At 39.8% G+C, this 25,927-nt stretch overlaps 1 protein-coding gene and 1 long non-coding RNA gene across 5 annotated transcripts in view; one reads left to right on the forward strand and one right to left on the reverse strand.

The window, feature by feature from the left end:
* Positions 1 to 25,927, forward strand: part of LOC128653763 (ABC-type organic anion transporter ABCA8) — a 752,731-nt gene that overhangs the window by 51,876 nt on the left and 674,928 nt on the right. For all 4 annotated transcript variants that reach the window (XM_053707247.1, XM_053707265.1, XM_053707256.1 and 1 more), the window contains exon 2: positions 12,384 to 12,488. In XM_053707247.1, the coding sequence (XP_053563222.1) occupies positions 12,384 to 12,488 (105 nt within the window). The remainder of the gene's footprint in view (positions 1 to 12,383; positions 12,489 to 25,927) is intronic.
* LOC128653783 (uncharacterized) overlaps positions 1 to 25,927 on the reverse strand; it is a 166,906-nt gene that overhangs the window by 10,264 nt on the left and 130,715 nt on the right. The window contains exon 2 of the long non-coding RNA XR_008401392.1: positions 20,393 to 20,436. This is a non-coding gene — a long non-coding RNA (uncharacterized LOC128653783). The remainder of the gene's footprint in view (positions 1 to 20,392; positions 20,437 to 25,927) is intronic.

Genomic DNA, 25,927 nt, shown 5'->3' on the forward strand with positions numbered 1-25,927 from the left:
CAACAGACGCCAGCCTACTAGGTTGGGGCGCTGTCTGGAATTCTCTGAAGGCTCAGGGACAATGGAATCAGGAGGAAAGTCTCCTGCCAATAAACATTCTGGAATTAAGAGCAGTTCTCCATGCCCTTCTGGCTTGGCCCCAGTTAAAAACTCGGGGGTTCATCAGGTTTCAGTCGGACAACATCACGACTGTAGCTTACATCAACCATCAAGGAGGGACAAGAAGCTCCCTAGCAATGATGGAAGTATCAAAGATAATTCGCTGGGCAGAGTCTCACTCTTGCCACCTGTCAGCAATCCACATCCCGGGAGTGGAGAACTGGGAGGCGGATTTCTTGAGTCGCCAGACTTTTCATCCGGGGGAGTGGGAACTTCATCCGGAGGTCTTTGCCCAAATACTTCGACGTTGGGGCAAACCAGAGATAGATCTCATGGCGTCTCGCCAGAACGCCAAACTTCCTCGCTACGGGTCCAGATCCAGGGATCCGGGAGCGGTTCTGATAGATGCTTTGACAGCACCTTGGAACTTCGGGATGGCTTATGTGTTTCCACCCTTCCCGCTGCTTCCTCGATTGATTGCCAAAATCAAACAGGAGAGAGCATCAGTGATTCTAATAGCGCCTGCATGGCCACGCAGGACTTAGTATGCAGATCTAGTGGACATGTCATCCTGTCCACCTTGGTCTCTACCTCTAAGACAGGACCTTCTGATACAGGGTCCATTCAAACATCAAAATCTAACTTCTCTGAAACTGACTGCTTGGAAATTGAACGCTTGATTTTATCAAAACGTGGTTTTTCTGAGTCGGTTATTGATACCCTGATACAGGCTAGGAAGCCTGTTACCAGAAGGATTTACCATAAGATATGGCGTAAATACCTATACTGGTGCGAATCCAAAGGTTACTCCTGGAGTAAGGTTAGGATTCCTAGGATATTGTCCTTTCTACAAGAAGGTTTAGAAAAGGGTTTATCGGCTAGCTCATTAAAGGGACAGATCTCAGCTCTGTCCATCTTGTTACACAGGCGTCTGTCAGAAAATCCAGACGTCCAGGCCTTTTGTCAGGCTTTAGCTAGGATCAAGCCTGTGTTTAAAACTGTTGCTCCGCCATGGAGTTTAAACTTAGTTCTTAACGTTTTACAGGGTGTTCCGTTTGAACCCCTTCATTCCATTGATATAAAATTGTTATCTTGGAAAGTTCTGTTTTTAATGGCTATTTCCTCGGCTCGAAGAGTCTCTGAGTTATCAGCCTTACATTGTGATTCTCCTTATCTGATTTTTCACTCAGACAAGGTAGTTCTGCGTACTAAACCTGGGTTCTTACCTAAGGTAGTCACTAACAGGAATATCAATCAAGAGATTGTTGTTCCATCCTTGTGTCCAAATCCTTCTTCAAAGAAGGAACGTCTTCTACACAATCTGGATGTAGTTCGTGCCCTCAAGTTCTACTTGCAGGCAACTAAGGATTTTCGACAAACGTCTTCCCTGTTTGTCGTGTACTCTGGTCAGAGGAGAGGTCATAAGGCTTCGGCTACCTCTCTCTCCTTCTGGCTTCGTAGCATAATTCGTTTAGCCTATGAGACTGCTGGACAGCAGCCTCCTGAAAGAATTACAGCTCATTCTACTAGAGCTGTGGCTTCCACTTGGGCCTTTAAGAATGAGGCCTCTGTTGAACAGATTTGCAAGGCTGCAACTTGGTCTTCGCTTCATACTTTTTCCAAATTTTACAAATTTGACACTTTTGCTTCTTCGGAGGCTATTTTTGGGAGAAAGGTTCTTCAGGCAGTGGTTCCTTCTGTATAATGAGCCTGCCTATCCCTCCCGTCATCCGTGTACTTTTGCTTTGGTATTGGTATCCCAGAAGTAATGATGACCCGTGGACTGATCACACATAACAGAAGAAAACATAATTTATGCTTACCTGATAAATTCCTTTCTTCTGTTGTGTGATCAGTCCACGGCCCGCCCTGTTTTAAGGCAGGTAAATATCTTTTAAATTATACTCCAGTCACCACTTCACCCTTGGTTTCTCCTTTCTCGTTGATTCTTGGTCGAATGACTGGGAGTGACGTAGAGGGGAGGAGCTATATGCAGCTCTGCTGGGTGAATCCTCTTGCATTTCCTGTTGGGGAGGAGTTATATCCCAGAAGTAATGATGACCCGTGGACTGATCACACAACAGAAGAAAGGAATTTATCAGGTAAGCATAAATTATGTTTTTTCCCAGTTATGTCACTCAGGCACGCTCATAATAATGTTTCAATACAATTTCCGTGAGGTTTGCAAAACAGCATGCTTCCGGGCCACAGTTTTGACTAGTAGCAGCATGCTGCTTTAGTTTTCTTTTCATAGATCAACATTATTTTCTTTTATGCCTTCCACTACATTAATTCTTTTATCCAGCGTGCTACCTGGTCGCTTTGCCGACATGGGGTAGTCCACTCCCTGTCAATTCCTTTTTCACTGCTGAGGTCAGCAGCGCTGTTGTTAAATGTTCTCCCGTGCTGTTTTCTTGCTATGAGATGTGAGCGTTCTGTCACAACACATAGTCAGTGCTCGTTTCCTGCAGCTGAGTAAATGGCTGCTTCAAATCATCTCCAGTGCTGGTGACCTGTAGCTGAGTGACAGACATGAGGTCAAAAATGTGTTAAACAGCTGATGTAACGTCACAGGAAGTGACATGGTTCGCTCTTTTCAAAAGTTCGGCCCCTTAACAGAACACCGACTGCTTCGCTACAGATTTCCTGTTTTCTGCCATTATTTGCTTTGAAGGCGTAGAATTTTTAAAGATTCCAGGAGTCTATTTGTTCAGTTTTTCTCAATTTTTTACATGGCTAATTTTCTTTTGCCCCTTGGTATATTCTAACACTGTTAGGCGTCTCAATCTTTGTTATATCCCCTTTGTCTTTCATTCTCAAATTTTGTGTCTAAAAATCCAAAAATTATTTCTTAAAGGTGAATTACTGTTTATCATTTAGTTAAAATAGAGCATACTGGAACTGTCCCCAAACCTGTTATCTTAGATCCTTTAGAGTGTAAATCTTCTGATACTGCACTTACATGTGTAATGTGCAAAATTATAGCTATTGTACCCCTTGCACAACTCTTATATTATGCATCAGGTGATCCATACAAGAATTACAATCTACTGCTGCCCTTGCCTCTAAAGGAGTCTGTGCTCCCTTTGTATGCTCTTTACAGGGGAATTCAACAGATTTTGCTCCAGGTTTTAAGGATTCTGTGCGCTCTACAGTATCTGAAATTTTGGCGGTCATGCCTCCTCCAAGTAAGCGCAATAGGTCTAAATCTGATAGTCAGCCTTCTAGGGATTTACCTTCCCATTCTGGTTTCTTAAAGGCCAAGTTATCTTAGGATATATTGAAGGACTTGGGACCTAACTCTTCAGAGTTGTCTTCTGAGGGTGAATATAGTTCTGATGACCATGAGTCAGTATCTGAACAGGAATCAGATTCATCCTCATTTATGTTCAAATTGGATGTATTATGTACTTTAGGAGTACAAGATCCTAAGTATTCTGAGGAAAAATCTGTTAAACAACTATAGATTTAATTTAAAGCATCCCTCTCCTGGAGTTTTTCCTGTTTCAGGGGAGTTCAACAGATTTTGCTCCAGGTTTTAAGGATTCTGTGCACTCTACAGTATCTGAAATTTTGGCAGTCATGCCTCCTCCAAGTAAGCGAAATAGGTCTAAATCTGATAGTCAACCTTCTAGGGATTTACCTTCCCATTCTGGTTTCTTAAAGGCCAAGTTATCTTAGGATATATTGAAGGACTTGGGACCTAACTCTTCAGAGTTGTCTTCTGAGGGTGAATATAGTTCTGATGACCATGAGTCAGTATCTGAACAGGAATCAGATTCATCCTCATTTATGTTCAAATTGGATGTATTATGTACTTTAGGAGTACAAGATCCTAAGTAGTCTGAGGAAAAATCTGTTAAACAACTATAGATTTAATTTAAAGCATCCCTCTCCTGGAGTTTTCCTGTTTCAGATGCCATTTCTGAAATTATCACTAAAGAATGGTCCAAGCCTTGTATTCGTTACAATCGGAATCCAAGATTTAAGGAGATATTTCCTTTACCATCATCTAATTTGGAACTTTGTGAAACCATTCCAAAGGTAGATGATGCCATTTCTACATTAGCATAATATACTACCATTATTTTAGAGTATAGTTCATCTTCCAAGATCAGATGGACAGGGAATTAGAGTCCTTCCATAGAAAGACCTTTCAGGAAGTGGATCTTTTATTCAGACCAGCTATTAGTATTGCCTGTGTTGTGGCAGCTTCTACTCTATGGTGTGACAGGTTGTCTGAACAGATTTCAGATGACCCTTTGGACAACAGTTTTTAAAATCACCTATATCTGATTAAATCTGCTAATGCATTAATCTGTGATGCTATTGTGGACATTATCAGGATCAATGCCAAAAATATGACTTTAGCTGTCTTGATTAGAAGAGCCTTATGGCTAAAATCTTGGTCTGCTGACATGGTTTCTAAGTCCAGACTTTTAACTCTTCCCTTTCTGGGTAAGATATTATTTGGTCCTGGTTTAGATTTGATTATCTCTACCATGACTGGAGGTAAAGGAGCCTTTCTCGCTCAGGATAAGAAATCCAATGGTAAAGCTTGACAAAGCTTCCATTTGTTTTCTTCTTTTCATCAGTTCAAGAACTTAATATCTTGTTCTTCTTCTCAAAAGAAAGAATATTCCAGCACCCCATGGAAGTCCTCTTGCAATTCAAACAAGTATAATCAGTCAAAGAAGCCCTCCACTGCTACTAAACCAGCATGTAAGTGCTGCCCCTGATCGGATCTTCTTGTAGGGGGCAGATTACACTTTTTTCAGAAGGTCTGGGCTCAGACCGTTTAAGTAAAAATGAAGTGTAGCGCCAGACAAGAAGACTCACTGCCTCTCCTGAGTGTTACCTTCCTACCAAAAGTAAAATACAAAAGGAAGAAATATAGGAGGGCGCTAGAAACGGAGTATATATGTACTGGTTGAGAAGTAATAATTGTAGGTGAGTAGAGGACAACTTATTTATTAAATAATAAGTACAATTTATTTATAAATTAGGAGCACAATGGTTATCTCTATGGATATATTCTGTGTATCAAACATTCTAGTATAACAGACCATTTAAGATCCTTGGTTTTTGAATGTTGTTTCCAGGGATACAGAATAAGATTCAGAACAAAAACTTCCAGAGGAATGTTTCTTCTGTCTAACATTCCAAAGAATTCTGTAAATGTTCAAGTCTTTATCATTGTATTTTAGATGTAGAACATATTTAGTGATCTGCCCTATTTCTTTGGAGAAATGAGGACAGGGGTAAAATTGCAATCTTTTCCTTGCTCTGAAAAAAAGAGTGAATTTCATGGCCTATTCTGGATATAAAGACTTTGGTCAATTTTCTCAGAATCATATATCATTCAGAATTTAAGGACACCCTCCTTCATATTCCAATTCACAAAGACCATTTTTAATTCCTCAGATTTGCTTATCTGGACCAACATTTTTAATTTCAATAACACTTTCTTTGACAGATCACTGCAAAGTAAATTTGCAGTCAACTTGTGCCAAGCTTCAATCATATCTCAATCCTACAGTAGCTTTCTGTAGGGAAGTTCTAGGTCTGATGATTGCGGCATCATATGCCATTTTGTTTTCTCGTTTTCACAAGATCTCTTCTACTTTGCATGTTGAGTCAATGGCGCAAGGATTTCAATCAGCTTTCTCAAAGGGTTCTATTAAATCCTATTACAAGGCATTCTTTTTCATGGTAGACAAATCACCAGACCATTCTTTAAGTATCTTCCTTTCTTTGTCCATTCTGGACAATAATCACAACAGTCTCGAACCTATCAGATTTGGTGCAGTTTTGGGGGTCCAGGAGAATGCAGAGAGTTGGTTACCTCAGAAGACGAGGTTACCAATAACTATGCTATAACTCTGTGTGGTCTTCAGGGCTCTTCAGAGCTAGCCACCTTAAAGTGAAGAGTCTTATCTTTGTTTTCAATAACACATCTGTGGCATATATCAATCATCAAGAAACAATTCTAGCGATGAAGGAGGTATCTTGAGTTCCCAAATGGGCTTAGATCAATACCTGTCTCATTACTGTGATTTCCATTCCAGGAGTGAATAACTGGAAAGTGGACTATCTCAGTTGCTAATCCTTTCATCCAGGGAGATTATCTCTTCATAAAGATGTATTCATCTAGATAATCAAGATGTGAGGTTTTTCCGGAGATAGACCCGATAGCCTTCTGTTTAATTTACAAGCTCCCCAGATATTTTGTGAGGCCCAGGGGTTCTCAGACGGAGTTTGTAAATGCTCTAGCAGCATTGATCTTTTTGTCTGGCATACATTTTTCCTCTATTAGTTCTGCTTTCAAGAAAGTGTTTTCATCAGTAATTTTTATAACTCCAGCTTGGCCTTGCAGAACTTGGTTTTGCGAACTTAGTTCAAACATCAAGCTATCCTTCATAGTGTCTTCCTTTTCATCTCTACCTTCTATCTCAGAGTCCAATTTTTCATCATGATCTCAAGTCTCTCAACTTGACAGCTTGTAGATTGAAAGCATAATTTTAAATCAGGGTGTATTCTCTAAGTTGTGATAAATACTTTAATTCAGGCTAGGAAACCTGTCACAAGAGAGAATTATCACAAACCTTGGAAGATTTTTCTTTCTTTGTATGAAAAACTCAGCTTTAATTGGCATTCTTTCAGAATTCCGAGAATTCTTCAATTTCTGCAGGAAGGTTTAGACAAAAGCTTATCTACTTACTCTTAATGGGTCATATTTCTGCTATTATTATTATACCATAAAAAGATTGCTAAACTTTCAGATGTTTAGAGCTTTAGTCAGATTGAAATAGTTATTAAGCTAATTTCTCCTCTTGACCCTTAATTTGGTTTTGAGATTTTTTTTGCAAGTTTTCCTTTTTGAACCTATGCATTTTATTGATATTCAGTTACTGTTTTGTAAAGTTTCTTTTCTCTTGGCAACTTCTGCCAGAAGAGTTTAAGAATTGTCTGCTCTATCTTGTAATCCTATTTATTTAGGGCTAGAGTACAAGTGCAGAGGTAAAGAAAACATTGCTTACTTTAGGCATTTTGTGCTTCTCAGGTTCCGCTGGTATTACAAGTTGAAAAAATTATTATTTTGCACTAGCGGTAGTTTTCGTGTGCGCGTGCATATGTTCCCCCATAGAAAAAAAAAGTGCCAAAAAAACCCCTACCATAAGCCCCTAGCCTAATAACCCTTAATTTGCCATCCCCAACATCGCTAAGTATCTAAATAAGCTGTTAACCCCTAATTCACCAACTCCCACAACGCAAAGTATCTAAATAAACTATTAACCACTGAACCGCCATCCCCCATAAAGCAAAGCATCTAAACAAACTATTAACCCCTAAACAGCCATCCACCACAATGCTAACCTATAAACTAACATCTAAACCCTCTAACCTAACACCCTCTAATTTAATCCAAATTAAAATACCCCTAAATATACTAAAAAACTACCTTAAAATAGAAAAAAAACTTACCTGTAAAATTAAATAAAAACCTAATCTTACCTTAAAAAAATAAAAAAAACTACAAAGATAGAAGATGGATCGCCACTGGGATGAAGATAGAAGATGGATAGCCGCAATGAAGATGGATGAAGATGGAGCGCCGCCAGGATGAAGATGGAGCGCTGTCCATCATCATTGGTGAGTACCAACTTTGCGGTTAGAGTTACTTTTTTTTATTTTTTTTTAAATTAGGTTTATTTTTTAAAATGTGGGCAGCAAAAGAGCTAAATGCCCTTTTAAGGAATGGGTAATTTAGTTTTTTTTCTAATTTTTATTTTTTATTTTGGGGGGTTGGGTGGGTTATAATGTTGGGGGGTTAGTGTTTTTTTAAGCAAAAGAGCTGATCACTTTTTTTTAAGGGTTATTAGAATAGAATTATTTTCTTTATTTTTGGTAATTTCATTTTTTTATTTTTGTAAATTGTAATGGTATGTTTTTTTATTTTTTGTACTGGTAGGTTTTTTTATATTTTGTAATAGTAGGATTTCTTATTTGTTTTAACATTAGAATTTTTTTTCAGTAATGGTAGTTTTTTTTACAGTAAGAAAAGGTTTTTATTTAATTTTACAGGTAAGTTTTTTATTTTAAGGTAGTTAGGATTTTTTAAAAATATTTAGGGGTATATTAATTTTGGTTAAGTTAGGGTTTAGGTGTTACAGGTGTTTAGGTGTTACAGATCCCCCCCAACATTAAAACCCACCACCCACGCAACCAATCCTACTCTAAAACCCACCCAATACCCCCTTAAAAAACCTAGCACTAACCCGCTGAAGATCACCCTACCGGGAGACGTCTTCATCCAACCGGGCAGAAGTGGTCCTCCAGATGGGCAGAAGTCTTCATCCAAGCCGGGCAGAAGTGGTCCTCAAGACGGGCAGAAGTCTTCATCCAGACGGCATCTTCTATCTTCATCCATCCGGCGCAGAGCGGGTCCATCTTCAAGACATCTGACGCGGAGCATCCTCTTCATCCGGAGTCTTTTTACTAAATGACGGTACCTTTAAGTGACGTCATCCAAGATGGCGTCCCTTCAATTCCGATTGTCTGATAGATAGAATCAGCCAATCGGAATTAAGGTAGAAAAAATCCTATTGGCTGATGCAATCAGCCAATAGGATTGAAGTTCAATCCTATTGGTTGATGCAATCAGCCAATAGGATTGAGCTGGCATTCTATTGGCTGTTCCAATCAGCAAATAGAATGTGAGCTCAATCCTATTGGTTGATTGCATCAGCCAATAGGATTTTTTCTACCTTAATTCCGATTGGCTGATAGAATTCTGTCAGCCAATCGGAATTGAAGGGACGCTATCTTGGATGACGTCACTTAAAGGTACCATCATTTAGTAAGAAGACTCTGGATGAAGAGGATGCTCTGCGTCGGATGTCTTGAAGATGGACCCGCTCCACGCCGGATGGATGAAGATAGAAGATGCCGTCTGGATGAAGACTTCTGCCCATCTGGAGGACCACTTCTGCCCGGCTTGGATGAAGACTTCTGCCCATCTGGAGGTCCACTTCTGCCCAGATGGATGAAGACATCTCCCGGTAGGGTGATCTTCAGGGGGTTAGTGTTAGGTTTTTTAAGGGGGTATTGGGTGGGTTTTAGAGTAGGGTTGGTTGTGTGGGTGGTGGGTTTTAATGTTGAGGGGGGAATCTAGATCTGTAATTTTCTTTACAGGTAAAAGAGCTGATTACTTTGGGGCAATGCCCCGCAAAAGGCCCTTTTAAGGGTTATTTGTAATTTAGTGTAGGGTAGGGCTTTTTTATTTGGGGGGGGGGGCTTTTTTATTTTGTTAGGGGGATTAGATTAGGTGTAATTAGTTTAAAAATCTTGTACATTTTTTTATTATTTTCTGTAATTTAGTGTTTGTTTTTGTACTTTAGATAATTTTATTTAATTTAGGGAATTAATTTAATTATAGTGGTAGTGTTAGGTATAATTGTAACTTAGGTTAGGTTTTATTTTACAGGTACTTTTGTCTTTATTTTAGCTAGGTAGTTATTAAATAGTTAATAACTATTTAATAACTATTCTACCTAGTTAAAATAAATACAAACTTGCCTGTAAAATAAAAATAAACCCTAAGCTAGCTACAATTTATCTATTAGTTATAGTGTAGCTAGCTTAGGGTTTATTTTATAGGTATTTAGTTTTAAATAGGAATAATTTAGTTAATGATAGTAATTGTATTTATATTTATTTAAATTATATTTAAGTTAGGGGGGGTTAGGGTTAGACTAAGATTTAAGGGTTAATAACTTTAATATAGTGGTGGCGACGTTGGGGGCGGCAGATTAGGGGTTAATAAATGTAGGTAGGTGTCGGCGATGTTAGGGACAGCAGATTAGAGGTTAATGAAATTTAACTAGTGTTTGCGAGGCGGGAGTGCGGCGGTTTAGGGGTTAATATATTTATTATAGTGGCGGCAATGTCCGGTTCAGCAGATTAGGGGTTTGCGATGTGGGGGGGGGGGGGGCTCGGTTTAGGGGTTAATAAGTAGTTTATGGGTGTTAGTGTACTTTTTAGCACTTTAGTTAAGAGTTTTATGCTACGGCGTTGTAATGTAAAACTCTTAACTACTGACTTTAAAATGCGGTACCAGTCTTGATAGGAGAGGGTCTACCGCTCACTTTTTGTCAGACTCGTAATACCGGTCCCATTGAAGTCCCATTGAAAAAATAGGATACGCAATTGACGTAAGTGGGTTTGCGGTATTTCCGAGTCTGGCCAAAAAAGTGAGCGGTACACCTGTACCTGCAAGACTCGTAATACCAGAGGGCGTTAAAAAGCAGCGTTAGGACCAGCTAACACTGCTTTTTAAGCCTAACGCAAGACTCGTAATCTAGCTGTATATTTTTATCTACTTAACTGCAAACAACTCCAATGCACTTATATATATATTTATATATATGTATTTATGTGTTCATATGTATATATATATATATATATATATATATGTCTGTAAATACATATATACACATATAAATACATAAATACATATGTATACAAATACATATATAATATATAAGGGTTAAAGCCCTGTGTATGCCTTTTTTTTTTCTCTGATACCTGAGACCTCATATCTTTGAACCCTTATAACTTTTTTGTGCAAACTTTTAAAAAAAATATTTTTTATTACATGGTGTTATTATGAGTGTAATAGTAATGTATGTTTGATGTGTTTTGTAAAACTTGTGTTTTGTTTTGTGAAACAAAGCTCTGAGGTTTCTCTAACCTGACGGGCGTTATCTTCATTTACTCTCAAGCAACTGCATTTACTTTCAAAACTTGTAATACAAGCGGAAAACATTGATGTGCCCAAACAGCCGTGATAAACCCCTTATCACTTGCACATAACTGTTAAAGGGACACTCAAGTCAAAATAAACATTTATGATTCAGATAGAGCAGCAGTTTTAAGACACTTTCCAATTTACTTCCATTATCAAATTTTGCACAGTCTTTTTATATGCACACTTTCTGGGGAACAAGATCCTACTGAGCATGTGCACAAGCTCACAGGGTATACATATACTAGTCTGTGATTGGCTGATGTCTATCATATGATACAGGGGGCAGGCAAAATGGGGAAAAAAGAAATTTGGCAGAAAACAATCTACTGTTTATTTGAAATTCAGGGTAGGTGTTATTGCCTTGTCTTTTTATTATGCACTTGTTAATTATGCAATTCTACTGCATTGAGTGGTCCTTTAACGAGCCAATCCAAATCTGGCCCTTTATGTCTTTGGTTCTTGGAAAGTGGCTTGTGGTAGGAAAGTTTTCTAGGCATCAGTGTCTGGAAATTTAGGTGCCTGCCTTTTCTCCATACATTTTTATCCCGCCCCTATTACTCGTGGACTCCATAGCTTGGGTAGTAGTTTTCCAGAAGTAATGAACTTGTGGACTCTCACCACTTTACGAAAGAAAACAAAATGTATGCCTACCTGATAAATTAATTTCTTTCAAGATGGTGAGAGTCCAGGAGGCCCGTCCTATTTATTTATATTGCAATTTTTTCTGGCGGTGGTTCTAGTAATTCCCTGTTCTGTCTTTTCCTACCTTTCTCCTTTGTGGCTTATTGTGTGATTACATATCAAGAATGTGGATTGTGATTAAAAAAAATATACAGCAGATAAATAGTTAAAATAGTGGATTGTAATGAAAGTGATGACAAGCAATGCTTGTCCCTTTTATTAGAAAATATCATCAGAATGACGGACTTTAAGGTCAATGAGGCCAGAAAGGCAATTTATCATTGATGCTTTGAATATCGGTACCTAAGTATTTGGCTTTGGTATACAGACAGAGATAATATAAAGAAGCATGTGTACATAAATTGATCCAAGAGATATTATTTATTTGCAAGCACTTTGATGGGTTGTAGTTTCAAAGAACAAAACCAGCTATTTATATACAAATATAAACCTAAAAAACCATTTTTATATACATTTTCATATCTGGTATAACAAGTCATTGGAAACACATTAAGGCAAAACAATTTGACAGTACACTGTCCATTTAATTTGCATGTTACAGAATTTTCTTTTGACATATCTGAGCATGGGGCAAGCACAGGTTTAACGTAGAAGCAAGAGATGTTTAAAGTCCTTTTAAGGCACAAATGACAAAATGCTTTAACACATTAGAGGTTTTTATTTTTGTCTCTTTAATCAAATGTCTTTCATTGCATTAATTATTTGCAAGCAATCATCTCTACCTTGGAATATATACTGAGAATGTAAAACACTTTTTTTAATTTTATTCCAGATGACCTGGGGGAATGTGAGGGAGACAAGCCTGTGTCAGCAGACTTTGGCCTTACTGTGGAAGAACGTGCTTCTCAAATGGAGGAGAAAATGGCACAGTATTCTTGTAAGCAGTCTCAGTTGGATGAATATTTCAATTAGAGAAGAAAACATAATTTATGCTTCCCTGATAAATTAATTTATTTCATGGTGGTGAGATTTCATGTTCCATTACTCTTGGCAATTACCCTTCCCTGTCACTAGGGCAAGGCAAAGATTCCCATACCCAAAATCTCTATAAAACCTCTCCAGTCTTACTGGAAACAAGTCTGAAGTATAGCCAAGCAAAAAAGTTAGGGAAATAATTAAGAGAATAAAAATAGAAGCAGGGGGAAAAAGTGCAACCATAAACCATTACTAGAAAAACAGGGTGGGGTCTCGTGGACTCTTACCACTATGAAAGAAATGAGGTGAGCATAAATTATGTTTTCTTTCATACAGGTGGTGAGAGTCCATGATCCTTTTCTCCTGGGAACTAATATCCAAGCTGTGGTGTACATGAGTAATGAGAAATATAGGGCAGGATATAAAAACACATTTTCACATTAAACTAAATCCACAACCCCAAATAGAACCCAACGAAAAAAACAGAATTTATGCTTACCTGATAAATTACTTTCTCCAACGGTGTGTCCGGTCCACGGCGTCATCCTTACTTGTGGGATATTCTCTTCCCCAACAGGAAATGGCAAAGAGTCCCAGCAAAGCTGGTCACATGATCCCTCCTAGGCTCCGCCCACCCCAGTCATTCGACCGACGGACAGGAGGAAATATATATAGGAGAAACCATATGATACCGTGGTGACTGTAGTTAGAGAAAATAATTCATCAGACCTGATTAAAAAACCAGGGCGGGCCGTGGACCGGACACACCGTTGGAGAAAGTAATTTATCAGGTAAGCATAAATTCTGTTTTCTCCAACATTGGTGTGTCCGGTCCACGGCGTCATCCTTACTTGTGGGAACCAATACCAAAGCTTTAGGACACGGATGAAGGGAGGGAGCAAATCAGGTCACCTAAACGGAAGGCACCACAGCTTGCAAAACCTTTCTCCCAAAAATAGCCTCCGAAGAAGCAAAAGTATCAAATTTGTAAAATTTGGCAAAAGTGTGCAGTGAAGACCAAGTCGCTGCCTTACATATCTGGTCAACAGAAGCCTCGTTCTTGAAGGCCCATGTGGAAGCCACAGCCCTAGTGGAGTGAGCTGTGATTCTTTCAGGAGGCTGCCGTCCGGCAGTCTCATAAGCCAAACGGATAATGCTTTTAAGCCAAAAGGAAAGAGAGGTAGAAGTCGCTTTTTGACCTCTCCTTTTACCAGAATAAACAACAAACAAGGAAGATGTTTGTCTGAAATCTTTAGTAGCCTCTAAATAGAACTTTAGAGTACAGACAACGTCCAAATTGTGTAACAAACGTTCCTTCTTTGAAACTGGATTCGGACACAAAGAAGGTACAACTATCTCCTGGTTAATATTTTTGTTAGAAACAACTTTAGGAAGAAAACCAGGCTTAGTACGCACAACCACCTTATCTGCATGGAACACCAGATAAGGAGGAGAACACTGCAGAGCAGATAACTCTGAAACTCTTCTAGCAAAAGAAATTGCAACCAAAAACAAAACTTTCCAAGATAGTAACTTAATATCTACGGAATGTAAGGGTTCAAACGGAACCCCTTGAAGAACTGAAAGAACTAGATTTAGACTCCAGGGAGGAGTCAAAGGTCTGTAAACAGGCTTGATCCTAACCAGAGCCTGAACAAATGCTTGAACATCTGGCACAGCTGCCAGTCTTCTGTGTAGTAAGACAGATAAGGCAGAGATCTGTCCCTTTAGAGAACTTGCAGATAAACCTTTCTCCAAACCTTCTTGAAGAAAGGAGAGAATCTTAGGAATTTTTATCTTATTCCATGGGAATCCTTTGGATTCACACCAACAGATATATTCTTTCCATATTTTATGGTAAATTTTTCTAGTTACAGGTTTTCTGGCCTGAACCAGAGTATCTATCACCGAATCTGAAAACCCACGCTTTGATAGAATCAAGCGTTCAATCTCCAAGCCGTCAGTTGGAGGGAGACCAGATTTGGGTGTTCGAATGGACCTTGAACAAGAAGGTCCTGTCTCAAAGGTAGCTTCCATGGTGAAGCCGATGACATATTCACCAGGTCTGCATACCAAGTCCTGCGTGGCCACGCAGGAGCTATCAAGATCACCGAGGCCCTCTCCTGATTGATCCTGGCTACCAGCCTGGGAATGAGAGGAAACGGTGGGAATACGTAAGCTAGGTTGAAAGTCCAAGGTGCTACTAGTGCATCTACTAGAGTCGCCTTGGGATCCCTGGATCTGGACCCGTAGCAAGGAACCTTGAAGTTCTGACGAGACGCCATCAGATCCATATCTGGAATGCCCCATAATTGAGTTATTTGGGCAAAGATTTCCGGATGGAGTTCCCACTCCCCCGGATGAAATGTCTGACGACTCAGAAAATCCACTTCCCAATTTTCCACTCCTGGGATGTGGATCGCAGACAAGTGGCAGGAGTGATCCTCCGCCCATTGAATTATTTTGGTCACTTCTTTTATCGCCAGGGAACTCTTTGTTCCCCCTTGATGATTGATATAAGCAACAGTCGTCATGTTGTCTGATTGGAACCTTATGAATTTGGCCTTTGCTAGTTGAGGCCAAGCTCTGAGAGCATTGAATATCGCTCTCAGTTCCAGAATGTTTATCGGGAGAAGAGACTCTTCCCGAGACCATAGACCCTGAGCTTTCAGGGATTCCCAGACCGCACCCCAGCCCACTAGACTGGCATCGGTCGTGACAATGACCCACTCTGGCCTGCGGAAGCTCATTCCCTGGGACAGATGGTCCAGGGTCAGCCACCAACGGAGTGAATCTCTGGTCCTTTGATCTACTTGAATCATTGGAGACAAGTCTGTATAATCCCCATTCCACTGTTTGAGCATGCACAGTTGTAATGGTCTTAGATGAATTCGTGCAAAAGGAACTATGTCCATTGTTGCAACCATCAATCCTATTACTTCCATGCACTGCGCTATGGAAGGACGAGGAACAGAATGAAGTACTTGACAAGAGCTTAGAAGTTTTGATTTTCTGACCTCTGTCAGAAAAATCCTCATTTCTAAGGAATCTATTATTGTTCCCAAGAAGGGAACTCTTGTTGACGGGGACAGAGAACTCTTTTCTTTGTTCACCTTCCATCCGTGAGATGTGAGAAAGGCTAGAACGATGTTCGTATGAGCCTTTGCCTTTGACAGGGACGACGCTTGTATTAGAATGTCGTCCAAGTAAGGTACTACTGCAATGCCCCTTGGTCTTAGAACCGCTAGAAGGGACCCTAGCACCTTTGTGAAAATCCTTGGAGCAGTGGCTAATCCGAATGGAAGAGCCACAAACTGGTAATGTTTGTCCAGAAAAGCGAACCTTAGGAACTGATGATGTTCCTTGTGGATAGGGATATGTAGGTACGCATCCTTTAGATCCACGGTAGTCATAAATTGACTTTCCTGGATGGTGGGTAGAATCGTTCGAATAGTTTCCATTTTGAACGATGGTACCCTGAGAAATTTGTTTAGGATCTTCAAATCCAGAATTGGTCTGAACGTTCCCTCTTTTTTGGGAACTACGAACAGATTGGAATAAAATCCCATACCTTGTTCCTTTATTGGAACTGGGTGTATCACACCCATCTTTAACAGGTCTTCTACACAATGTAAGAATGCCTGTCTCTTTATTTGGTTTGAGGATAAGTGAGACTTGTGGAACCTTCCCCTTGGGGTAGATCCTTGAATTCCAGGAGATAACCTTGAGAAACTATTTCTAGCGCCCAAGGATCCTGAACATCTCTTGCCCAAGCCTGAGCAAAGAGAGAGAGTCTGCCCCCCACCAGATCCGGTCCCGGATCGGGGGCTACTCCTTCATGCCGTTTTGTTAGCAGTGGCAGGCTTCTTGGCCTGCTTACCCTTGTTCCAGCCTTGCATTGGTTTCCAGGCTGGTTTGGGTTGTGAGGCATTACCCTCTTGCTTAGAGGATGCAGAATTAGAGGCTGGTCCATTTCTGCGAAAGGGACGAAAATTAGGCTTATTTTTAGCCTTAAAAGACCTATCCTGTGGAAGGGCGTGGCCCTTTCCCCCAGTGATGTCTGAAATAATCTCTTTCAAATCAGGTCCAAATAAAGTTTTACCTTTGAAAGGAATGTTAAGCAATTTTGTCTTGGATGACACATCCGCTGACCAAGACTTTAGCCAGAGCGCTCTGCGCGCCACGATAGCAAACCCTGAATTTTTCGCCGCTTATTTTGCTAATTGCAAAGCGGCATCTAAAATAAAAGAGTTAGCCAATTTAAGTGCGTGAACTCTGTCCATAACCTCCTCATATGGAGTTTCTCTACTGAGCGACTTTTCTAGTTCCTCGAACCAGAACCACGCTGCCGTAGTGACAGGAACAATGCATGAAATTGGTTGTAGAAGGTAGCCTTGCTGTACAAAAATCTTTTTAAGCAAACCCTCCAATTTTTTATCCATAGGATCTTTAAAAGCACAACTATCTTCGATAGGAATAGTAGTGCGTTTGTTTAGAGTAGAAACTGCCCCCTCGACCTTGGGGACTGTCTGCCATAAGTCCTTTCTGGGGTCGACCATAGGAAATAATTTCTTAAATATAGGGGGATGAACAAAAGGTATGCCGGGCTTTTCCCCTCTTTATTTACTATGTCCGCCACCCGCTTGGGTATAGGAAAAGCGTCGGGGGGCACCGGAACCTCTAGGAACCTGTCCATCTTGCATAATTTCTCTGGAATGACCAAATTGTCACAATCATCCAGAGTAGATAATACCTCCTTAAGCAGTGCGCGGAGATGTTCTAATTTAAATTTAAATGTCACAACATCAGGTTCAGCTTGATGAGAAATTTTTCCTGAATCTGAAATTTCTCCCTCAGACAAAACCTCCCTCATGGCCCCTTCAGATTGGTGTGAGGGTATGACAGAACAATTATCATCAGCGTCCTCTTGCTCTTCAGTGTTTAAAACAGAGCAATCGCGCTTTCTCTGATAAGTAGGCATTTTGGATAAAAGATTTGCTATGGAGTTATCCATTACAGCCGTTAATTGTTGCATGGTAATAAGTATTGGCGCACTAGATGTACTAGGGGCCTCCTGCATGGGCAAAACTGGTGTAGACACAGTAGGAGATGATGTAGTATCATGTTTACTCCCCTCATTTGAGGAATCATCTTGGGCAATATCATTATTTGTGTCAGTACTGTCCTTACTTTGTTTGGACGCTATGGCACAATTATCACATAAATTTAAAACCGTTACTGTCACTTTAAATTTCAAACAGAAAACACTTTATTACTGAATATGTGAAAAAGTATGAAGGAATTGTTCAAAAATTACCAAAATTTCACCACAGTGTCTTAAAGCCTTAAAAGTATTGCACACCAAATTTCAGAGCTTTAACCCTTAAAATAACGGAACCGGAGCCGTTTTTCAATTTAACCCCTATACAGTCCCAGATATAGGCTTTGCTAAGACCCAACCAAGCCCTGAGGGGAATACGATCCCATAAAAATGTCTACCAGTTTTTTAGCCCATAATAAGCCCTTTATTCTGTTTGTTTTGACTAAGAAAATGGCTTACCGGTCCCCATGAGGGGAAATGACAGCCTTCCAGCATTACACAGTCTTGTTAGAAATATGGCTAGTCATACCTTAAGCAGAAAAGTCTGCTAACTGTTTCCCCCAACTGAAGTTACTTCATCTCAACAGTCCTATGTGGAAACAGCAATCGATTTTAGTTACTGTCTGCTAAAATCATCTTCCTCTTACAAACAGAAATCTTCATCCTTTTCTGTTTCAGAGTAAATAGTACATACCAGCACTATTTTAAAATAACAAACACTAGATAGAAGAATAAAAACTACATTTAAACACCAAAAAACTCTTAACCATCTCCGTGGAGATGTTGCCTGTGCAACGGCAAAGAGAATGACTGGGGTGGGCGGAGCCTAGGAGGGATCATGTGACCAGCTTTGCTGGGACTCTTTGCCATTTCCTGTTGGGGAAGAGAATATCCCACAAGTAAGGATGACGCCGTGGACCGGACACACCAATGTTGGAGAAACATGATATAACTCTCTCTTTTTATTTCATATATGCAATAAAAAAACAGGCAAAAAGACATTTAACCTGGGACAACTGCCTGAAAGACATTCCTACCAAAGGCATCCTCAGAAGAAGCAAACATATAAAAATAGTAGAATTAAGGAAAAGTATGCAAAGAAAACCAAGTAGCATCCTTGCGAATATCAGACCTATCACGGACCATCCTAGTGGTCTCTCCAATATAGATCCGCCCACATGGGCATTTGAGCATATAGATAGCATAGGTTGTAGTGCATGTAAAAAACCCTTTAATAATACATTTTTTCCCTGTTCTAGGATGAAAAAAATATTTGCCTTTAAACATGCTATTGTAGTTTGAACATCCCAAGCAAGGGTAACAGCCATTGTTTTTTTCACATAAATACATTTGAGACTTGCCTTTTAAAGGACCAATGTCGGCTTTTACCAATCTATCTCTAAGATTATTACTTCTTAATCTTTAAAAAAAGTAGTTGCTCTGTAGTCAAATGTTAAGAGTCTTTATTAAAAGAATAGTCTCAGATGAATCTCGTGTTAATATGAGACTTAAATAAATGGGAAATAAATTTATGAATAGAGGTTATCCGAGAGATTTAGTGGATAAATAAATTTCTGATGTATCATCCTTAAAACGTAAAAATATGTTGTATTTGTTGAAACCTAAGGTTAGGAAAAAACTTAAAGATGATCGCCTGGTCTTTGTTACTGGGTACAATGATTTAAGTTGGGAGATTCTCAAAAGCCTCATATTTTAGGTATATGTAATCCCCTTGTGAAAGAATTCCAAACCCCTTTTATGCCAGCTTTTAAAAGAAGTAATAATCTTAGAGATAGATTGGTAAAAGCCGACATTGGTCCTTTAAAAGGCAAGTCTCAAATGTATTTATGTGAAAAAAACAATGGCTGTTACCCTTGCTTGGGATGTTCAAGCTGCAATAGCATGATCAAAGGCAAATATTTTTTTCATCCTAGAACAGGGAAAAATGTTATTATTAAAGTTTTTTTTTGCATGCACTACAAACTATGCTATCTATATGCTCAAATGCCCATCTGGGCGGAGTGATATTGGAGAGACCACTAGGATGGTCCGTGATAGGATGACAGAACATAGGTCTGATATTCTCAATAAGAAAATAAAAAACCCTGTAGCTGAACATTTCGTAAGTGCTGGCCATAACATCTGTCAACTAAGATTCCAAATTATTGATCACATAGGCAATCCCAGACGAGGGGGAGATAGGGAGTTATACTTAAAACAAAGAGATGTTTTGGATAGATAAATTGGAGACCTTGATTCCAAAGGGTCTTAATAAAGATTTTGACCTGTCTATATTTTTATAATATTAGGTTTAATATTTTTTTTCCTTTGTGTATCCTACTAGGCACATAGTAATCAGGTTCTAACAATTATTGTGTAAAAAAAAAAAAAATGTTAAACACATAGATAACATTTTCACATGGAGCTTCATGATATTGTACATTCCTTGGAGAGGATAATATTTTATAACTATCATTATTGCATTGTTTATATGTTATATGCATCATTCATTAGATATGTTATTGTTTATGGATACTAGTACTTAGTCTCATTATAGTATTGCACAGGTGTGTTGTAAAAATTGGGGGTGGCTTTGATACCAACCCCTATTTAAGAGCTTTGTATGTTCATTATGTGTACTGACATGATTAAGGACTGAGGTCCGAAACGTTGTTATCTTGTGCACCTTGGTGTCTCAATAAATTTCTGCTATTTTGGAAGTGGTGAGTGCTGCTGTCTTTTGGATTGCTTGAAGAAAAGCTTACCTCCAGTCACAGTAGAGAAAATATAATTCAAACAACATCTTTCCCTGGAAAGAGAGAGATAAAAGCCTGGATTTAGGAACCATAAAGCCCTTATAGAAAGTACTTTCAGAGACATACTTTAGAATTAATCTTAATGAAACAGCAACACAAATGAAAGCATTAGCACATTTAAGAAAGACTATTTAATGAAATGGAAGAATCAATAGAAACTGCTGCTCTAAAAAGATAACTTGCTTGCTGAAAAGCCCTCCTATGGAAGGATTCTAACTTCCTATCTAAAGGGTCTTTAAAGGAAGAATTATCTTCCAAAGGAATAGTAGTACGTTTAGCCAAAGTTGAAATGGCCTTATCCCCTTTAGGAACAAACAGTTTCCCAATGTTAGATGCTGGTAAAGGATACATTTTCTTTAACATTGCAGAAAGATTAAAAGGAATACCTGGCTTAGCCAATTCCCTGGAAACTATCTAAGAGAAAGCATCAGGGACAGGGAAAACATCAGGAGATTTAACCATAGGGTTAAAAATTGTCTAAACAATTTACAGACTTATCCTCAGCTACTTTAAGATCTTTAACCTCTAAAGTAGGCAAACTCTCTTTTCAAAGTTAACGAATATGTTCAACTTTCAAATAAAAAAGATGATGACTCTGATTCATGATCAGATGAAGACACCTGATCATCGAATAAAACTTCTCCATCTGAGGATCCAGCAACTGTATGTCCAGAAATATTAAACTCAGCAGACTCTGAGCTAGTATAACCAACATTTCAGATACTATAGAATTAATGAAGTCCTTAACTCCAGGAGCAAAATCTGAAAAACTTCCCTGTAAGGAACAAATAGGAGTAGTAAAGTAGTAATACATTTAAAAGCAAGGGAAGCATTAGACTGTTATTACAAGATGAAAGTAAGCGTGATCGCTTGAGCGCAATTGAAGTTAACACGTTTCAGGTTATAGTGACCTCTGTGCTCTGGTTAACTGTTTTGCGAAACAAAAAAGTGTCACAAAACACATTACAAATACATCGAAAAGTACAGTTCCACATAAAAAAACATCTATTAAATTACAACATTTTTTTTTTTGCACAAAAAAGTTATAAGGGCTCAAAGATTAGAGGTCTCAGATATCAACACATAAATACATATGTACACACATATAGAAATATATATACTGTATATATATATATATATATATATATATATATATATATATATATATATGCATTGTAGCCCTTTGCTGTTAAGTAGATGATACAATATAAAATCTATTTATGCAATATTCATTTTTAATAAAGTATTATATTGTGTATTTACAGTAAATATTTTACATTCCAATGTTCTGCACATAGAATAATATGTTCTAAATATTTTTAAATAGATATTCTTATATATCTGTATATATCTATACCTATATTTAATCATGTATATATATAACTATAGACAGGACAACAACAGGAATGCTGCACCCGGTCTCCAGATTCAAAAGTAAGTCGCCAAATTATATGCCCAAATAGGATCCTCAATGTCCTCAATGTCCAAAGACAATAATTCCAGGGACTCTCCAAAGTAGAAAGCAAAAAACAAAATTTATGCTTACCTGATAAATTCCTTTCTCCTGTAGTGTGGTCAGTCCACGGGTCATCATTACTTCTGGGATATTAACTCCTCCCCAACAGGAAGTGCAAGAGGATTCACTCAGCAGAGCTGCTACATAGCTCCTCCCCCCTACGTCACCTCCAGTCATTCGACCAAGGACCAACGAGAAAGGAGAAACCATAGGGTGTAGTGGTGACTGGAGTATAATTAAAAAATTTTGACCTGCCATAAAAAACAGGGCAGGCCGTGGACTGACCACACTACAGGAGAAAGGAATTTATCAGGTAAGCATAAATTTTGTTTTCTCCTGTTAAGTGTGGTCAGTCCACGGGTCATCATTACTTCTGGGATACCAATACCAAAGCTAAAGTACACAGATGACGGGAGGGACAGGCAGGCTCTTTATACGGAAGGAACCACTGCCTGAAGAACCTTTCTCCCAAAAACAGCCTCCGAAGAAGCAAAAGTGTCAAATTTGTAAAATTTGGAAAAAGTATGAAGAGAAGACCAAGTTGCAGCCTTGCAAATCTGTTCCACAGATGCCTCATTCTTAAAGGCCCAAGTGGAAGCCACAGCTCTGGTGGAATGAGCTGTAATTCTTTCAGGAGGCTGCTGTCCAGCAGTCTCATAGGCTAAACGTATTATGCTACGAAGCCAAAAAGAGAGAGAGGTAGCAGAAGCTTTTTGACCTCTCCTCTGTCCAGAATAAACGACAAACAGGGAAGAAGTTTGGCGAAAATCTTTAGTTGCCTGTAAATAAAATTTCAGGGCACGAACTACATCCAGATTGAGTAGAAGTCATTCCTTCTTTGAAGAAGGGTTAGGACATAATGAAGGGACAACAATCTCTTGATTGATATTCCTGTTAGTGACCACCTTAGGTAGGAACCCAGGTTTAGTACGAAGAACTACCTTGTCTGAATGAAAAATCAGATAAGGAGAATCACAATGCAAGGCGGATAACTCAGAGACTCTACGAGCCGAGGAAATCGCCATTAAAAATAGAACTTTCCAAGATAACAGCTTGATATCAATGGAATGAAGGGGTTCAAACGGAACACCCTGTAAAACATTAAGAACTAAGTTCAAACTCCATGGTGGAGCAACAGTTTTAAACACAGGCTTGATCCTAGCTAAAGCCTGACAAAAAGCTTGAACGTCCGGAACTTCTGACAGACGTTTGTGTAAAAGAATGGACAGAGCTGAAATCTGTCCCTTTAAGGAACTAGCGGATAAACCCTTTTCTAAACCTTCTTGTAGAAAAGACAATATCCTCGGAATCCTAACCTTACTCCATGAGTAACTCTTGGATTCGCACCAATATAAGTATTTGCGCCATATCTTATGATAAATTTTTCTGGTAACAGGCTTCCTACCCTGTATTAAGGTATCAATAACTGACTCAGAAAAACCACGTTTTGATAAAATCAAGCGTTCAATTTCCAAGCAGTCAGCTTCAGAGAAATTAGATTTTGATGTTTGAAGGGACCCTGGATCAGAAGGTCCTGTTTTAGAGGTAGAGACCAAGGTGGACAGGATGACATGTCCACTAGATCTGCATACCAAGTCCTGCGTGGCCATGCAGGCGCTATTAGAATCACTGATGCTCTCTCCTGTTTGATTCTGGCAATCAATCGAGGAAGCATCGGGAAGGGTGGAAACACATAAGCCATCCCGAAGGTCCAAGGTGCTGTCAAAGCATCTATCAGAACCGCTCTCGGATCCCTGGATCTGGATCCGTAACGAGGAAGCTTGGCATTCTGTCGAGACGCCATGAGATCTATCTCTGGTTTGCCCCAACGTTGAAGTATTTGGGCAAAGACCTCCGGATGAAGTTCCCACTCCCCCGGATGAAAAGTCTGACGACTTAAGAAATCCGCCTCCCAGTTCTCCACTCCCGGGATGTGGATTGCTGACAGGTGGCAAGAGTGAGACTCTGCCCAGCGAATTATCCTTGATACTTCCATCATTGCTAGGGAGCTTCTTGTCCCTCCCTGATGGTTGATGTAAGCTACAGTCGTGATGTTGTCCGACTGAAACCTGATGAACCCCGAGTTATTAACTGGGGCCAAGCCAGAAGGGCATTGAGAACTGCTCTCAATTCCAGAATGTTTATTGGTAGGAGACTCTCCTCCTGATTCCATAGTCCCTGAGCCTTCAGAGAATTCCAGACAGCGCCCCAACCTAGTAGGCTGGCGTCTGTTGTTACAATTGTCCAGTCCGGCCTGCTGAATGGCATCCCCCTGGACAGATGTGGCCGAGAAAGCCACCATAGAAGAGAATTTCTGGTCTCTTGATCCAGATTCAGAGTAGGGGACAAGTCTGAGTAATCCCCATTCCACTGACTTAGCATGCACAATTGCAGCGGTCTGAGATGTAGGCGTGCAAAGGGTACTATGTCCATTGCAGCTACCATTAAGCCGATCACCTCCATGCATTGAGCTACTGACGGGTGTTGAATGGAATGAAGGACACGGCATGCATTTTGAAGCTTTGTTAACCTGTCTTCTGTCATGTAAATCTTCATTTCTACAGAATCTATCAGAGTCCCCAAGAAGGGAACTCTTGTGAGTGGAAAGAGAGAACTCTTCTTTTCGTTCACCTTCCATCCATGCGACCTTAGAAATGCCAGTACTAACTCTGTATGAGACTTGGCAGTTTGAAAGCTTGAAGCTTGTATCAGAATGTCGTCTAGGTATGGAGCTACCGAAATTCCTCGCGGTCTTAGTACCGCCAGAAGAGCACGCAGAACCTTTGTGAAGATTCTTGGAGCCGTAGCCAATCCGAATGGAAGAGCTACAAACTGGTAATGCCTGTCTAGAAAGGCAAACCTTAGATACCGGTAATGATCTTTGTGAATCGGTATGTGAAGGTAAGCATCCTTTAAATCCACTGTGGTCATGTACTGACCCTTTTGGATCATGGGTAAAATTGTCCGAATAGTTTCCATTTTGAACGATGGAACTCTTAGGAATTTGTTTAGGATCTTTAAATCCAAGATTGGCCTGAAAGTTCCCTCTTTTTTGGGAACCACAAACAGATTTGAGTAAAACCCTTGTCCTTGTTCCGACCGCGGAACCGGATGGATCACTCCCATTAATAAGAGATCTTGTACACAGCGTAGAAACGCCTCTTTCTTTATTTGGTTTGTTGACAACCTTGACAGATGAAATCTCCCTCTTGGGGGAGAAGATTTGAAGTCCAGAAGGTATCCCTGAGATATGATCTCTAACGCCCAGGGATCCTGGACATCTCTTGCCCAAGCCTGGGCGAAGAGCGAAAGTCTGCCCCCCACTAGATCCGTTCCCGGATCGGGGGCCCTCGATTCATGCTGTCTTAGGGGCAGCAGCAGGTTTCCTGGCCTGCTTGCCCTTGTTCCAGGACTGGTTAGGTCTCCAGCCTTGTCTGTAGCGAGCAACAGCTCCTTCCTGTTTTGGTGCAGAGGAAGTTGATGCTGCTCCTGTTTTGAAATTACGAAAGGAACGAAAATTAGACTGTCTAGCCTTAGGTTTGGCTCTGTCTTGAGGTAGGGCATGGCCTTTACCCCCTGTAATGTCAGCAATAATTTCTTTCAACCCGGGCCCGAATAAGGTCTGCCCTTTGAAAGGAATATTAAGCAATTTAGATTTAGAAGTAACATCAGCTGACCAGGATTTTAGCCACAGTGCTCTGCGCGCCTGAATGGCGAATCCGGAATTCTTAGCCGTAAGTTTAGTTAAATGTACTACGGCATCCGAAATAAATGAGTTAGCTAACTTAAGGGCTTTAAGCTTGTGTGTAATCTCATCTAATGGAGCTGATTCAAGTGTCTCTTCCAGAGACTCAAACCAAAATGCTGCTGCAGCCGTGACAGGCGCAATGCATGCAAGAGGTTGCAATATAAAACCTTGTTGAACAAACATTTTCTTAAGGTAACCCTCTAACTTTTTATCCATTGGG

This window comes from Bombina bombina, chromosome 1 (assembly GCF_027579735.1).
Source record: "Bombina bombina isolate aBomBom1 chromosome 1, aBomBom1.pri, whole genome shotgun sequence".
NCBI classification, from domain to species: domain Eukaryota; kingdom Metazoa; phylum Chordata; class Amphibia; order Anura; family Bombinatoridae; genus Bombina; species Bombina bombina.